This window comes from Struthio camelus, chromosome 13, assembly GCF_040807025.1.
Source record: "Struthio camelus isolate bStrCam1 chromosome 13, bStrCam1.hap1, whole genome shotgun sequence".
NCBI classification, from domain to species: Eukaryota; Metazoa; Chordata; class Aves; order Struthioniformes; family Struthionidae; genus Struthio; species Struthio camelus.
Window position 1 is genome coordinate 22592045 of NC_090954.1, and position 16237 is coordinate 22608281.

General features: G+C 62.5%; 2 protein-coding genes across 2 annotated transcripts; both read right to left on the minus strand.

The window, feature by feature from the left end:
* Positions 1 to 1197: 1197 nt before the first annotated feature.
* LOC138069146 (protocadherin alpha-2-like) lies at positions 1198 to 4857 on the minus strand. Its single transcript, XM_068959842.1, has one exon. The coding sequence runs from the start codon at positions 4809 to 4811 to the stop codon at positions 2085 to 2087; it is 2727 nt and encodes a 908-aa protein (XP_068815943.1). The 5' UTR covers positions 4812 to 4857; the 3' UTR covers positions 1198 to 2084.
* Positions 4858 to 11231: 6374 nt separating this feature from the next.
* On the minus strand, positions 11232 to 14880 carry LOC138069135 (protocadherin alpha-6-like). Its single transcript, XM_068959784.1, has one exon. It carries the CDS (start codon positions 14832 to 14834, stop codon positions 11892 to 11894), a length of 2943 nt encoding a protein of 980 aa, XP_068815885.1. The 5' UTR covers positions 14835 to 14880; the 3' UTR covers positions 11232 to 11891.
* Positions 14881 to 16237: the final 1357 nt, after the last annotated feature.

Sequence of the window (16237 nt, forward strand, 5' to 3'; positions counted from 1 at the left end):
CACAGTCAGGAACCGTGAGTGACGAGCTTCCACCACCGTTCCCGGGGCCTGAGTGCACCTCCTCCACCAGCACACCCTGGCTAAGGCAGCGACATGCTTCCCCGTGTCTTACAGCGACCGCGCGATTTCCTCTTCTGCCTGTGCCCTTTAAGCTGCTGAGAATGCTAACAACGTACGTGGATCGAGGCTTTCCTCACGACAAGCTTCACCTCCCAAGACGCAGGTCACGCTCTCGCTCCTTCCGTAGGCCCAGGAGTGGCTTCTCGCGCCCGCACAGTCGAAGTAAGGCAGCATGTAGCAGCACGAAACTGCTTTTTCTCTGCCTTGTGCCCAGACAGAGGCATTCGAAAACAGCACACGCCGACACACTGTGCAAGCCTCCTGCAACACTGAACCACAGCTGAATACGACCGCCACCTCCAGGAGACCTACACTTCCGAACGCAGCTCAGCACCAGTATTGTTACACAGCAACACGGAACCGCCGAGGGCGAAACGGACACTTGTTTTGTGCAGTCGCACAAACGGCGCGCAGGGAAACGCACGCAAGGACTCAGATCTTCCGGAGAGCAACCAAGGATGCAGAGTGAACGGCAACGATGTCTGGTGGACAAAGAGACTACGCAGGCAACGACGGAGCTCCTCTCCGCTTCTCGCGGGCGCGGACGAGGAAGTGGGGAACACAAATGCAGAAGCAATAGCGAGCAAAGGCAAAGAGGAAAGCAAACCCGGGCGAGAGCAGTCGCCCGCCTCCTTCCCTCTGCCGGGAACTTTCGGATCGGCCGCTGCGACCATCAAAGGCGGAGCCATCAGCGCTAATGACAGGGCACCCGCTCCCTGCCATTGTCCATTCACACCTCATGAAGGGTAAGCTCCTTAGGCACTAACTGCATTCAGCGTATAGAGGTGATGTCGGTTAATGAGGGCAATTTCTTTCTTTTCTTTTCCACCGTGCCTTGCCTTGCCTTGCTTTGCGTTCCCTCCCCTCCCCTCCCCTCCCTCCCCTCCCCTCCCCTTCCCTTCCCTTCCCTTCCCTTCCTTTCCCTCCCCTCCCCTTCCCTTCGCTCCCCTCCCCTCCCCTTCCCTTCCCTTCCCTTCCCTTCCCTTCCCTTCCCTTCCCTTCCCTTCCCTTCCCTTCCCTTCCCTTCCCTTCCCTTCCCTTCCCTTCCCTTCCCTTCCCTTCCCTTCCTCGCTTTAGACAAAACTTCCCGTCCCATTCCGAGCCCTCCACCAGTCCTCTTCTCTTTTCCTCCTCTTTTGTTCCCTCCTTTTCCAAAGTGCTTTCCACATGTCCACTCCACTCTCGCAGGACCTACGGGCAGCACTTTAGGCAAGAGCTCTCACGCCTCTTCCTCCTCGAGTGCCATCGAGCCTTAGGAAAGACCGAGGCTTCCACTACCCATAGGTCGGCATGGGAAGCTCGTGCTTCACCGACAGCCACAGGCGCAGACTGTTCCCTTTTGCAACGCTCCGTTACGCACGCTGATGTAGCTCAGCGGTTTCAGGCACTCTCCCTGGCTACCAGAGAACGTATGATAGAGCAAGGAAACCGTATTACAAACAACACCTCGGCTACGCCATAACACAGTCGAAGCCTGCCGATGTACAAGACCAGCCTAAGTATGCCGTCAGTGTGGACAGACTCCCAAGAGACGGGACAACTCCAGGGACTCTCTGTTTTGGAAGCCCCACTGAACGTAGCCCAGCAAGCGAATGCTCAGAGAAGGGTCAACCACAAGCGCCGCTCACCACCCGCGCCGCTCTTTTTCAGTCCGTGAGACGACAGCCCGACTCGGGAAGAGCAAACCACAGCTCCCAGGCAGCACGTTTGGCCTGGTGCTTAGGCGCACCCTCCTCCTCAGGGCTCTCTGGAAATCATGTCTGAGAAGGGTAAGGCTCCAGCAGCACAACCCCAACAGCTGCAGAACCGCCTGCAAGCTCCCACTGCCACACGTGACGAGAAGACCCTCCCGCAACTCCGCTCCCAGAAACGGAAGGCGACACGCTCCCGAGAAAGCGTTCCGGGGAGATCGCTAGGGAAGACCTTCACACAAGGGATCCTGCCCAACCCCCAGGCTCCAGAAGTCAGACTACGTCTCGAAGCGCACGCAGCACCTCGGACGTCTGAGAGCAGCGGCCAGCGAAGGCGGCCACCAAGGAGAGCGCTGTCAACAGCCAGAGAGCAAAGACCTGACGAGTACCGGCCACCCGCAGGCGCCGAGGCCCGAGGCCCGAGGCCCGAGGCCCGAGGCCGGCTGCGAGAGGCGCTGCCGAAAGGCACAGGCAAGAAGGGAGAAAGAGGTGTCGGGAGACCCGGAGGGGAGAAGGGGTAGAAAAGGAAGTGCCACTGACCGTGTCCAGGAGGGCGGGCGGATCCGGCGGCGTCTCCTTCGGCGCGGGGCCGGCGGGCGGCGGCAAGTTGGGGCTGAAAACCATGAGGTCGCTCTTGCCCGCGCCGTCCGCCACGCACAGGCTCCGGCTCTGGCGCTGCGAGTACGACCAGCTGCCCACTTCGCTGGCGCACACCAGCGTCGCCGGCCCGGGCCCCGACAGCACGGCCGCCCGCGGCGCCCACCGCGACGCCCCGTACAGCACCACCGCCAGCAGGAACAGGCTCGACACCGCGCAGATGGCCACCACCAGCCACACGTTCGTCGTCGCCGCCACCGCCACCGCCGCTTCCGCGCCGCCCTCGCCGCCCGCCGCCCGCCGCGGCCCCGGCACCGACGAGCCCGCGCCCACCGCCCCCGCCCCCGCCCCCGCCGCGCCCTCGCCCAGCGACACGCTCAGCGTGGCCGTGGTCGAGCGCGCCGGCTCGCCGTGGTCGCGCACCACGATGACCAGCGTCTGCCGCGCGCCGTCCGCCTCCTCCAGCGCCCGCGCCGTGCTCACCTCGCCGCTGTACAGCCCCACGCGGAACGGGCCCTTGCCCCGCGGCTCGCGCAGCTCGTAGCGCAGCCACGCGTTGTAGCCCGAGTCCGCGTCCACCGCACGGATCTTCGCCACCACCTGCCCCGCCGGCGCCCCCCACGCCGCCCACGCCCACAGCGACGCCGGCGACGCCGGCCCCGGCCGCGACCCCGCCGCGCCGCCAGCCCACGGCCCCGCGCCGCCGCCCGCAGGCGGCAGCAGCGCCGGCGCGTTGTCGTTCTCGTCCACCACGAAGAGCTGCACCGTGGCGTTGCCGCACAGCGCCGGCTCCCCCGCGTCCACCGCCCGCACCTCGAACTGCAGCACCTGCACCTCCTCGTAGTCGAAGGGCTGCAGCGCCCACAGCCGCCCGCTCTCCGCCTCCACCGACACGTACCGCGACGCCGAGCGCCACGACGCGCCCCCCGCGCCCTCCGCCACCGAGTACCTCACGCGCCCGTTGCCCGCCTCGTCCGGGTCCCGCGCCCACAGCCGCGCCAGCTCCGCGCCCGCCGCGTTGTTCTCCCGCGCCAGCACCGTGTACACGGCCTGCGCGAACGCCGGCGCGTTGTCGTTCACGTCCGACACCGGCACCCGCAGCCCGCGGCTGCCGCGCAGCGCCGGCGCCCCGCCGTCCTCCGCCCGCACCTCCACCTCGTACTCCGCCACCCGCTCCCGGTCCAGCGCCTCCCGCAGCACCAGCGAGTACGAGCCCTCGAACGTCGCCACCAGCCCGAACGGCGCCGCCGGCCACACCGCGCACCGCACCCGCCCGTTCGCCCCCGAGTCCCGGTCCGACACGCTCAGCAGCGCCACCACCGTCCCCACCGCCGCGTCCTCCGGCACCGGCACCGACAGCGACGTCACCCACACCTCCGGCGCGTTGTCGTTCACGTCCACCACCTCCAACAACACGCTGCAGTGCCCCGATAACGGAGGCGTACCCCTGTCTTTCGCTTCGATCTCCAGGTCATACGAGTCAACGTCCTCAAAGTCTACCTTCCCTACGGTAGTCAGTTCCCCTGATTTCGCGTCTATCCGAAACAAATCCTTCACTTTGGCAGAAGTGGTGTCGCTAAAGGCGTAAGATATTTCCTGATTAGTTCCTTCGTCCTTGTCTGTCGCCGTTAGCTGCAGAATCACCGTTGCCGGGGGCGAATTCTCGGGCAACTGCACTTTATACACCGACTGGTTGAACTCGGGCGCGTTGTCGTTCACATCCAGCACCGAGATCACCAGCTCCATCGTCCCCGACAGCGACGGTCTGCCCCCGTCACTCGCCGTCACCAGCAAGCGGTGCACAGCCATCGACTCCCGGTCCAGCGCTTTCTTTAAAACGAGCGCTACGGATGTTTTCTTTTCGTCTTTGGATTTCACTTCTAAGGTGAAATGCTCGCTCGGGCTGAGGGTGTAGGAGAGCTGCGCGTTGGCGCCGACATCGGCATCCGACGCGCCCTCCAGCGGAAAGCGGGACCCGAGAGGGGAACTCTCCCATATGCTGAGGTTTTTGCGGTCGGCGGGGAAGAGCGGGGCGTTGTCGTTGATGTCGGTGACCTCCAGCTCCACGTGAAAGACGCGCAGCGGCCGCTCCACCAGCACCTCCAGGCGCAGGGCGCACGGCGCGCTCTTCCCGCACAGCTCCTCCCGGTCCAGCCGCGAGCTCACCACCAGCGCCCCGCTCGCCCCGCTCACCTCCACGCTCGCCCGCCGGCCCTTCGCCACCAGCCGCAGCCGGCGCGCCTCCAGCTCGCCCGCCTCCAGGCCCAGGTCCTGCGCCAGCCGACCCACCACCGTGCCGCCCTTCGCCTCCTCCGGCACCGAGTAGCGCACCGGACCGCCGCCCAGCGCCCAGGCCGCCTGCAGCACCAGCAGCCGCAGCACCGCCCGCACCCACACGCCCATGGCCAGCGCCGGCACCCGCACGCGCCCCGCACGCCTCCCCGACACCGCCGCCGCCGCCGCCGCCGCCGCCCGCGCCCCGCCGCTCCCCCCGCGCTCACAGCCGGGCTTTCCGCCGCACCGGGGCGGAGCCGCCGCCGCCGCCGCCGCCGCCGCCGCCGTTCCTGAGCCTGCAGCGACACCGTGTGCCCGCCGCCTACTACAAACAACGCCTCGCTTACGCCGTAGCCAAGTCTAGACCTGTCGCTGCACAAGACCAGCCTAAGGCACGGCCAGTGTGCACAGACTCCCAAGAGAGCACACAGCTCCAGGGACTCGCTGTTTCGGAAGCCCCACGGAACACAGCCCAGCAAGCGACAGCTCAGAGAAGGGTGACGTAAAATAGGGGAGGCACAGCTCTGCAGCGCTCTTTCTCCCCGCCGCTCCCCGCGCCGCCGCCTGCGCCAGCCCTGCCCGCCGCACCCGGGCTCCGCCGTCTCCCGGCCGCTGACGGGCAGCCGTGGCAGCCGCTCGGGGAGGAGCTGCCTCCTTCCTCCCCGATCACGCCGCCTTCGCGGGCGACAGCGGCACCGTGTGTCCCACAGCGGCTCCTTCTCCTGCAAGCGCGCTCCTCTCCTCCCGCCGGCCTCCCGCGCCCCCGCTGCCGAGCCCCGCCGCGGGAAGGAAGGATGGCGCGGGGCCGGGCCCGCGCGGGCGACGAAGCTCCGCCGCCGCCGCCCTGCGGAACATTTCTCTCTGCCGAACACGACTCGGCACGCTCCAGGTCTTTTTCTAACTCGGCTCCTCCTCTCTTCCCTTCCCTTCCCTTCTCTTCCCTTCTCTTCTCTTCTCTTCTCTCTCTTCCCTTCCCTTCTCTTCTCTTCTCTTCTCTTCTCTTCTCTTCTCTTCTCTTCTCTTCTCTTCCCTTCCCTTCCCTTCCCTTCCCTTCCCTTCCCTTCCCTTCCCTTCCCTTCCCTTCCCTTCCCTTCCTTCTCTTCTCTTCTCTTCTCTTCTCTTCTCTTCTCTTCTCTTCTCTTCTCTTCTCTTCTCTTCTCTTCTCTTCTCTTCTCTTCTCTTCTCTTCCCTTCCCTTCCCTTCCCTTCCCTTCCCTTCCCTTCCCTTCCCTTCCTTTCTCTTCCCTTCCCTTCCCTTCCCTTCCCTTCTCTTCCCTTCCCTTCTCCTCTCCTCTCCTCTCCTCTCCTCTCCTCTCCTCTCCTCTCCTCTCCTCTCCTCTCCTCCCTTCCCCTCTCCTCCTCTCCCTCTCCTCCCTCCCCTCCCCTCCCCCTCCCTCCCTCTCCCTCTCCTCTCCTCTCCTCTCCTCTCCTCTCCTCTCCTCTCCTCTCCTCTCCTCTCCTCTCCTCTCCTCTCCTCTCCTCTCCTCTCCTCTCCTCTCCGTTTTCTACTTTCTTTCTCATAAACAAAGCATACTCTATTCACGCTTACCAAATATTTCGTGAATGTCTGCAATACCCCTTACATGAAGCACAGCCGTGACATAACACAATACCTCTCATGCCCCTTTGCTCCTGTGTTCCACCCAGACTTGGGTAAAGCCTTCATTTCTCCTTGAAGCACTATGACGACCTGCTTTTCCAGGGAACTCGCTCTCTCCCCCCTCTCCCCCCACCCCTGCCCCGCTCTTCTCCATGTGCCTGGGGACTCAGAGCTACCGCACCAGGGATCACACCTGAGGAGGCCTTCAGCAGAAAAAAACTGCTCTACTTCGCCTCCCCTTCTCTTCTCTTCTCTTCTCTTCTCTTCTCTTCTCTTCGCTTCGCTTCGCTTCGCTTCGCTTCGCTTCGCTTCCCGTCGCTTCCCGTCGCTTCGCTTCGCTTCGCTTCTTTTCCCTCCTCTTCCCTACCCTTTCCTCCCCTCCCCTCCCCTTCTCTATTCCCCTCTCCTCTCCCCCCACCCCCGCCCCGCTCTTCTCCATGTGCCTGGGGACTCAGAGCTACCGCACCAGGGATCACACCTGAGGAGGCCTTCAGCAGAAAAAAACTGCTCTACTTCGCCTCCCCTTGACTTTGTCTTCACTACACGTTGCTCAGGAGGGGTGAGAAGGCCTTGTATTTCTTTCATTCCTCCTGCAACAGCTCCTGGACCGGCTATCGCTGCACCGCCGCTTCCTTTATGGCAGAAGAACTTACCCTTGGGCCTCCATCCATGGCAAGACCGAGGCTTCCAGAAGAAGTATATGCACATGGAAATGATTCCTGGCGTGTCCCTCACTGTTGGCAACAGGCAGAATGTGTCCGTTTCTGCGTGACTGGGTTTACAGCGCTCATGCACCTGAGCCCTGCCCTGCAAGGAACTGCTGCAGGAACTCACTTTGCTGCAAGGAACTCACTTTGCTGCAGGAACTCACTTTGCAAAAACATCTCTGTCTGACCGAAACAGAATGGCCCAGCCTTTGAATTGCAGGCCTAACCTTACATACCATTAGGGCACAGAGACTCCAGAGAGTCCAAACTCCTCCAGCGAGTCTTTACTTTGGGATGTCAAACTGAACATGGACAAGTATGCAAACGCTCCAAGAATGGTGAAGTAACAGAGCCGAACCACAGCTCTCTAGTAATCGTCATATACCTTACGCAAGAGCTTTCTCTTCCTCCCCAGTTTCCATTTGGAGATGCACAATTAGTGTCAAGTTCCTCATTATCTAATCGAACATGCATGGTCACATTGTACAACAGAGCAAGAGCCCTATCTCCAGCCGAAGCTGGTCACCACAGAATGCCTCGGATACGTTACAATGACCCACGTGTCACATAACCACACAAAAGCCATGCAGCTTATGCTACTGCACGGGCAAGGAACAGTTTGTCTGAGAACACCGCTCAGAGTCCCACCACCTGTACAGTCACAAACGCATTAAGGCCCCTCCACTACTCAGTGCAGAAGGCCACCTAATGCCACTTCACTGATACCAGGGAGCAACACGAAGGGGGCAGTTGCACAGAATAGCGCCATCCTGCTCCAAGCACGGAACCAGCAGCCGTATAACATGCGGTCAGTCTAAAACTATCCTATCGAGAATAAATGGAAATCATGTAGGTACCAGAAATATGTCTGTCTCTCTGTCAGAGATGTCGACTTTACCTACAGCGCTACCCACTTTGCAATCTTACAAGTGGTCTTGGTTTGCTTCTTTAGGAGGGGGCAGGGGGCAGACAGAAAAAAAAAAAAAAGCGTTCTTCACATTTCTTCACATCTGAAGGGGTTTTAAGGGCCATCTTCCATGATAGGTCTTCATTAGACGCCGGGAACTGGGCTGGAAAAAGGAAGCCGGTTTTGTCAAAGCTCTTACTTCGTTGCCTTATTGCTACAGCTCTTACATCCACCTCTGCAAGGAGGGAAGCAGGAGGCCTGTAAACGGGAAACACATGAACTGCACGGCATTGTGCAAAGGTGAACCTCACCTCCAGAGACTGGAGGAACCACAGTGACCCACAACGACAGCAAAAGCCTCAAACTCTGAAATCATCCACCCAATAATACTCGGCAGTCTGCCTCTTGCTCACAAGTACGGACCCATTTCCTGGCAAATACATCAATCCATTCCAGTCTTCCTGCTCCACACGCTGTGGATGCCAGAAGTTTTGTACATGGGGTCAAACACATTCAGATACGGGATGCCCAGCAAAGTGGACAGTTTCCTCTTCTTGTGATGTGAAACACTCTGTGTTCTTCTCACCACCATCGCAATCTCAGACAAGTCTGTTCACGCCACAAAGCTCATCCACGCAACGGGAGAGGGCCCTCCGTGGCCCTCCTATGGCACGGTCATCGCCACAGTAGTAGGAAGCCCCTTTACCCCAACAACACGCTACGGCATTCAACGCCATGTTCACACTCACACAGGTCTTGGCAGATCTGAATGACAGCGTATGCACCAAGCATCTGGCAGGCTCTCTGCACCACACCACTCATATTTTGCAATGCTTGAGAAAGACCGCATCAACATGCTACAGAGCTGCACAGTAGGGTTCACAAAGGTGGTGCCGTGACAGCTCTAATCACAACGCCCTCCACCATTCACCTTACCAAAGCATAGAAATATATCCCACAACCAAGAGCAACCGTTCTCACAGACGATCTCTCCTGAACAGCATTAGCCCACTCCTCGCTAAAAAAAAAGAGCCACGGTGCTCCTCTGAAAACGCCATACATCACAACGGGACGCACCACTACAGCCCTCGGAAAAGCACGTCCACAACTAAGGGAAGGCAAGAACACCCAACACCCTAATGGCACCCGCCTCCCCATGCCTTCCTGGAAATCATACCTGATGAGGAGAAAGGCACCAAGACCACCAAAGGCAGCTCAAGCTGAAACAAAGCTCCCCGCACCACAAAAGGCAAGAAGAGTTGATAGGCTACCTCCCACAACACCGCACTCCCGAGTACGGCTCCTACTCGGCCGCAACAGCAGAACGTTCCACCCTTTCCAGTACAAGGCCAGCCTGAGACACGGCCAGTGTGCTCAGCCTCCAAAGAGACCTAACAACGCCAGACACTCCTCACTTCAGGAAGGCAGCATGGACCTAGCTCCTCCTCATCTTTCCCGCCAGGCATGCGCTCACAGAACAACACAGCCACCACTTCGCTACCCGCCGGATTTACTCCCCACACACTGCCTCACGCTCATCAACATCATCCACCTGTCACAAGAACAAACAGAAGCCATGAAGGTGGCCCGACCGCGTTTTCACTGAGGACATCCCCAATCACTCCCAACACAGCCACAGAGGCAAACACAGGAGAGACCTTCCCACACTCACACACACGTGCTTGCTCTCACGCTGTGCCAGGAAGCAACGTGCAAAGCCAGCGAGCGAGTCGCCAGTGAGCAACGCGAAGGATTCCCACGGAAGAGGGGTTTGAAACAGCTACGCAAGCCTTGTCAGACCTCTGAAATCGCTCCATTCCTGACAGTGCTCCTAGAGGCGCTGCTGTGAAACGGGAAGCAGAAGGGCAAGCTGAAAGCTGATGACATTCTCCCAACGTCCAATGCCCCTCAGCACAGCAGGAAACAATCGCCCACACTCATGGCAAGCGGCCCCAGCTCGGGAAACCTCTCACACAGCAAACTCCACCTTGCCCTCGATTCCTGACGTGTCTCCTGAGTCAGGCTGGCGACAGGGAGACAGGCTGCTGTTGCTGGTGGCGCAGAATGGTGCCCCGGCTCGTACCCACATGCTCACCATCACGCCCCACGACATTACCACAACACGTTTATCCGCACTCGCAGAAAACAAGCAAGGCCTACCACCGCGGGACACGTGCAAGGGGCACAGTCAGGAACCGTGAGTGACGAGCTTCCACCACCGTTCCCGGGGCCTGAGTGCACCTCCTCCACCAGCACACCCTGGCTAAGGCAGCGACATGCTTCCCCGTGTCTTACAGCGACCGCGCGATTTCCTCTTCTGCCTGTGCCCTTTAAGCTGCTGAGAATGCTAACAACGTACGTGGATCGAGGCTTTCCTCACGACAAGCTTCACCTCCCAAGACGCAGGTCACGCTCTCGCTCCTTCCGTAGGCCCAGGAGTGGCTTCTCGCGCCCGCACAGTCGAAGTAAGGCAGCATGTAGCAGCACGAAACTGCTTTTTCTCTGCCTTGTGCCCAGACAGAGGCATTCGAAAACAGCACACGCCGACACACTGTGCAAGCCTCCTGCAACACTGAACCACAGCTGAATACGACCGCCACCTCCAGGAGACCTACACTTCCGAACGCAGCTCAGCACCAGTATTGTTACACAGCAACACGGAACCGCCGAGGGCGAAACGGACACTTGTTTTGTGCAGTCGCACAAACGGCGCGCAGGGAAACGCACGCAAGGACTCAGATCTTCCGGAGAGCAACCAAGGATGCAGAGTGAACGGCAACGATGTCTGGTGGACAAAGAGACTACGCAGGCAACGACGGAGCTCCTCTCCGCTTCTCGCGGGCGCGGACGAGGAAGTGGGGAACATAAATGCAGAAGCAATAGCGAGCAAAGGCAAAGAGGAAAGCAAACCCGGGCGAGAGCAGTCGCCCGCCTCCTTCCCTCTGCCGGGAACTCTCGGATCGGCCGCTGCGACCATCAAAGGCGGAGCCATCAGCGCTAATGACAGGGCACCCGCTCCCTGCCATTGTCCATTCACACCTCATGAAGGGTAAGCTCCTTAGGCACTAACTGCATTCAGCGTATAGAGGTGATGTCGGTTAATGAGGGTAATTTCTTTCTTTTCTTTTCCACCGTGCCTTGCCTTGCCTTGCTTTGCGTTCCCTCCCCTCCCCTCCCCTCCCCTCCCCTCCCCTCCCCTCCCCTCCCCTCCCCTTCCCTTCCCTTCCCTTCCCTTCCCTTCCCTTCCCTTCCCTTCCCTTCCCTTCCCTTCCCTTCCCTTCCCTTCCCTTCCCTTCCCTTCCCTTCCCTTCCCTTCCCTTCCCTTCCTCGCTTTAGACAAAACTTCCCGTCCCATTCCGAGCCCTCCACCAGTCCTCTTCTCTTTTCCTCCTCTTTTGTTCCCTCCTTTTCCAAAGTGCTTTCCACATGTCCACTCCACTCTCGCAGGACCTACGGGCAGCGCTTTAGGCAAGAGCTCTCACGCCTCTTCCTCCTCGAGTGCCATCGAGCCTTAGGAAAGACCGAGGCTTCCACTACCCATAGGTCGGCATGGGAAGCTCATGCTTCACCGACAGCCACAGGCGCAGACTGTTCCCTTTTGCAGCGCTCCGTTACGCACGCTGATGTAGCTCAGCGGTTTCAGGCACTCTCCCTGGCTACCAGAGAACGTATGATAGAGCAAGGAAACCGTATTACAAACAACACCTCGGCTACGCCATAACACAGTCGAAGCCTGCCGATGTACAAGACCAGCCTAAGTATGCCGTCAGTGTGGACAGACTCCCAAGAGACCGGACAACTCCAGGGACTCTCTGTTTTGGAAGCCCCACTGAACGTAGCCCAGCAAGCGAATGCTCAGAGAAGGGTCAACCACAAGCGCCGCTCACCACCCGCGCCGCTCTTTTTCAGTCCGTGAGACGACAGCCCGACTCGGGAAGAGCAAACCACAGCTCCCAGGCAGCACGTTTGGCCTGGTGCTTAGGCGCACCCTCCTCCTCAGGGCTCTCTGGAAATCATGTCTGAGAAGGGTAAGGCTCCAGCAGCACAACCCCAACAGCTGCAGAACCGCCTGCAAGCTCCCACTGCCACACGTGACGAGAAGACCCTCCCGCAACTCCGCTCCCAGAAACGGAAGGCGACACGCTCCCGAGAAAGCGTTCCGGGGAGATCGCTAGGGAAGACCTTCACACAAGGGATCCTGCCCAACCCCCAGGCTCCAGAAGTCAGACTACGTCTCGAAGCGCACGCAGCACCTCGGACGTCTGAGAGCAGCGGCCAGCGAAGGCGGCCACCAAGGAGAGCGCTGTCAACAGCCAGAGAGCAAAGACCTGACGAGTACCGGCCACCCGCAGGCGCCGAGGCCCGAGGCCCGAGGCCGGCTGCGAGAGGCGCTGCCGAAAGGCACAGGCAAGAAGGGAGAAAGAGGTGTCGGGAGACCCGGAGGGGAGAAGGGGTAGAAAAGGAAGTGCCACTGACCGTGTCCAGGAGGGCGGGCGGATCCGGCGGCGTCTCCTTCGGCGCGGGGCCGGCGGGCGGCGGCAAGTTGGGGCTGAAAACCATGAGGTCGCTCTTGCCCGCGCCGTCCGCCACGCACAGGCTCCGGCTCTGGCGCTGCGAGTACGACCAGCTGCCCACTTCGCTGGCGCACACCAGCGTCGCCGGCCCGGGCCCCGACAGCACGGCCGCCCGCGGCGCCCACCGCGACGCCCCGTACAGCACCACCGCCAGCAGGAACAGGCTCGACACCGCGCAGATGGCCACCACCAGCCACACGTTCGTCGTCGCCGCCACCGCCACCGCCGCTTCCGCGCCGCCCTCGCCGCCCGCCGCCCGCCGCGGCCCCGGCACCGACGAGCCCGCGCCCACCGCCCCCGCCCCCGCCCCTGCCGCACCCTCGCCCAGCGACACGCTCAGCGTGGCCGTGGTCGAGCGCGCCGGCTCGCCGTGGTCGCGCACCACGATGACCAGCGTCTGCCGCGCGCCGTCCGCCTCCTCCAGCGCCCGCGCCGTGCTCACCTCGCCGCTGTACAGCCCCACGCGGAACGGGCCCTTGCCCCGCGGCTCGCGCAGCTCGTAGCGCAGCCACGCGTTGTAGCCCGAGTCCGCGTCCACCGCACGGATCTTCGCCACCACCTGCCCCGCCGGCGCCCCCCACGCCGCCCACGCCCACAGCGACGCCGGCGACGCCGGCCCCGGCCGCGACCCCGCCGCGCCGCCAGCCCACGGCCCCGCGCCGCCGCCCGCAGGCGGCAGCAGCGCCGGCGCGTTGTCGTTCTCGTCCACCACGAAGAGCTGCACCGTGGCGTTGCCGCACAGCGCCGGCTCCCCCGCGTCCACCGCCCGCACCTCGAACTGCAGCACCTGCACCTCCTCGTAGTCGAAGGGCTGCAGCGCCCACAGCCGCCCGCTCTCCGCCTCCACCGACACGTACCGCGACGCCGAGCGCCACGACGCGCCCCCCGCGCCCTCCGCCACCGAGTACCTCACGCGCCCGTTGCCCGCCTCGTCCGGGTCCCGCGCCCACAGCCGCGCCAGCTCCGCGCCCGCCGCGTTGTTCTCCCGCGCCAGCACCGTGTACACGGCCTGCGCGAACGCCGGCGCGTTGTCGTTCACGTCCGACACCGGCACCCGCAGCCCGCGGCTGCCGCGCAGCGCCGGCGCCCCGCCGTCCTCCGCCCGCACCTCCACCTCGTACTCCGCCACCCGCTCCCGGTCCAGCGCCTCCCGCAGCACCAGCGAGTACGAGCCCTCGAACGTCGCCACCAGCCCGAACGGCGCCGCCGGCCACACCGCGCACCGCACCCGCCCGTTCGCCCCCGAGTCCCGGTCCGACACGCTCAGCAGCGCCACCACCGTCCCCACCGCCGCGTCCTCCGGCACCGGCACCGACAGCGACGTCACCCACACCTCCGGCGCGTTGTCGTTCACGTCCACCACCTCCAACAACACGCTGCAGTGCCCGCTCAGCGGGGGGTTGCCCTTGTCCTCCGCATCCACTTGCAAACGATACAGGCGAACGCCCTCAAAGTCCAGCTGACCTCGCAAAATGATCTCCCCACTGTTCCTCTCGATTCTGAATACGTCTCTTCCATCCGCAGGATGAATAGTTCCGAGGACATACGAAATGTCCCTGTTCGTTCCCTCGTCCCGATCCGTGGCGCTCACCCTCATCACTAAAGCTCCCCTTTCCGTATCTTCCGACAGCTGCACTTTATACATCGACTGGTTGAACTCGGGCGCGTTGTCGTTCACATCCAGCACCGAGATCACCAGCTCCATCGTCCCCGACAGCGACGGTCTGCCCCCGTCACTCGCCGTCACCAGCAAGCGGTGCACAGCCATCGACTCCCGGTCCAGCGCTTTCGACAGCACCAGGAATAACGATTCCCCGTCCCCTTCGGTTTTCTGCGACTCCAGAGAGAAATGCTCGCTCGGGCTGAGGGTGTAGGAGAGCTGCGCGTTGGCGCCGACATCGGCATCCGACGCGCCCTCCAGCGGAAAGCGGGAGCCCGGCAGCGTTAAGGACTCCGCGACGCTGAGGTTTTTGCGGGCGGCGGGGAAGAGCGGGGCGTTGTCGTTGATGTCGGTGACCTCCAGCTCCACGTGAAAGACGCGCAGCGGCCGCTCCACCAGCACCTCCAGGCGCAGGGCGCACGGCGCGCTCTTCCCGCACAGCTCCTCCCGGTCCAGCCGCGAGCTCACCACCAGCGCCCCGCTCGCCCCGCTCACCTCCACGCTCGCCCGCCGGCCCTTCGCCACCAGCCGCAGCCGGCGCGCCTCCAGCTCGCCCGCCTCCAGGCCCAGGTCCTGCGCCAGCCGACCCACCACCGTGCCGCCCTTCGCCTCCTCCGGCACCGAGTAGCGCACCGGACCGCCGCCCAGCGCCCAGGCCGCCTGCAGCACCAGCAGCCGCAGCACCGCCCGCACCCACACGCCCATGGCCAGCGCCGGCACCCGCACGCGCCCCGCACGCCTCCCCGACACCGCCGCCGCCGCCGCCGCCGCCGCCCGCGCCCCGCCGCTCCCCCCGCGCTCACAGCCGGGCTTTCCGCCGCACCGGGGCGGAGCCGCCGCCGCCGCCGCCGCCGCCGTTCCTGAGCCTGCAGCGACACCGTGTGCCCGCCGCCTACTACAAACAACGCCTCGCTTACGCCGTAGCCAAGTCTAGACCTGTCGCTGCACAAGACCAGCCTAAGGCACGGCCAGTGTGCACAGACTCCCAAGAGAGCACACAGCTCCAGGGACTCGCTGTTTCGGAAGCCCCACGGAACACAGCCCAGCAAGCGACAGCTCAGAGAAGGGTGACGTAAAATAGGGGAGGCACAGCTCTGCAGCGCTCTTTCTCCCCGCCGCTCCCCGCGCCGCCGCCTGCGCCAGCCCTGCCCGCCGCACCCGGGCTCCGCCGTCTCCCGGCCGCTGACGGGCAGCCGTGGCAGCCGCTCGGGGAGGAGCTGCCTCCTTCCTCCCCGATCACGCCGCCTTCGCGGGCGACAGCGGCACCGTGTGTCCCACAGCGGCTCCTTCTCCTGCAAGCGCGCTCCTCTCCTCCCGCCGGCCTCCCGCGCCCCCGCTGCCGAGCCCCGCCGCGGGAAGGAAGGATGGCGCGGGGCCGGGCCCGCGCGGGCGACGAAGCTCCGCCGCCGCCGCCCTGCGGAACATTTCTCTCTGCCGAACACGACTCGGCACGCTCCAGGTCTTTTTCTAACTCGGCTCCTCCTCTCTTCCCTTCTCTTCCCTTCTCTTCCCTTCCCTTCCCTTCTCTTCTCTTCTCTTCTCTTCTCTTCTCTTCTCTTCTCTTCTCTTCTCTTCTCTTCTCTTCTCTTCTCTTCTCTTCTCTTCTCTTCCTTTCTCTTCTCCTCTCTTCGCTTCGCTTCCCTTCCCTTCCCTTCTCTTCCCTTCCCTTCTCCTCTCCTCTCCTCTCCTCTCCTCTCCTCTCCTCTCCTCTCCTCTCCTCTCCTCTCCTCTCCTCTCCTCTCCTCTCCTCTCCTCTCCTCTCCGTTTTCTACTTTCTTTCTCATAAACAAAGCATACTCTATTCATGCTTACCAAATATTTCGTGAATGTCTGCAATACCCCTTACATGAAGCACAGCCGTGACATAACACAATACCTCTCATGCCCCTTTGCTCCTGTGTTCCACCCAGACTTGGGTAAAGCCTTCATTTCTCCTTGAAGCACTCCGACGACCTGCTTTTCCAGGGAACTCGCTCTCTCCCCCCTCTCCCCCCACCCCCGCCCCGCTCTTCTCCATGTGCCTGGGGACTCAGAGCTACCGCACCAGGGATCACACCTGAGGAGGCCTTCAGCAGAAAAAAACTGCTCTACCTCTCCTCCCCTTGACT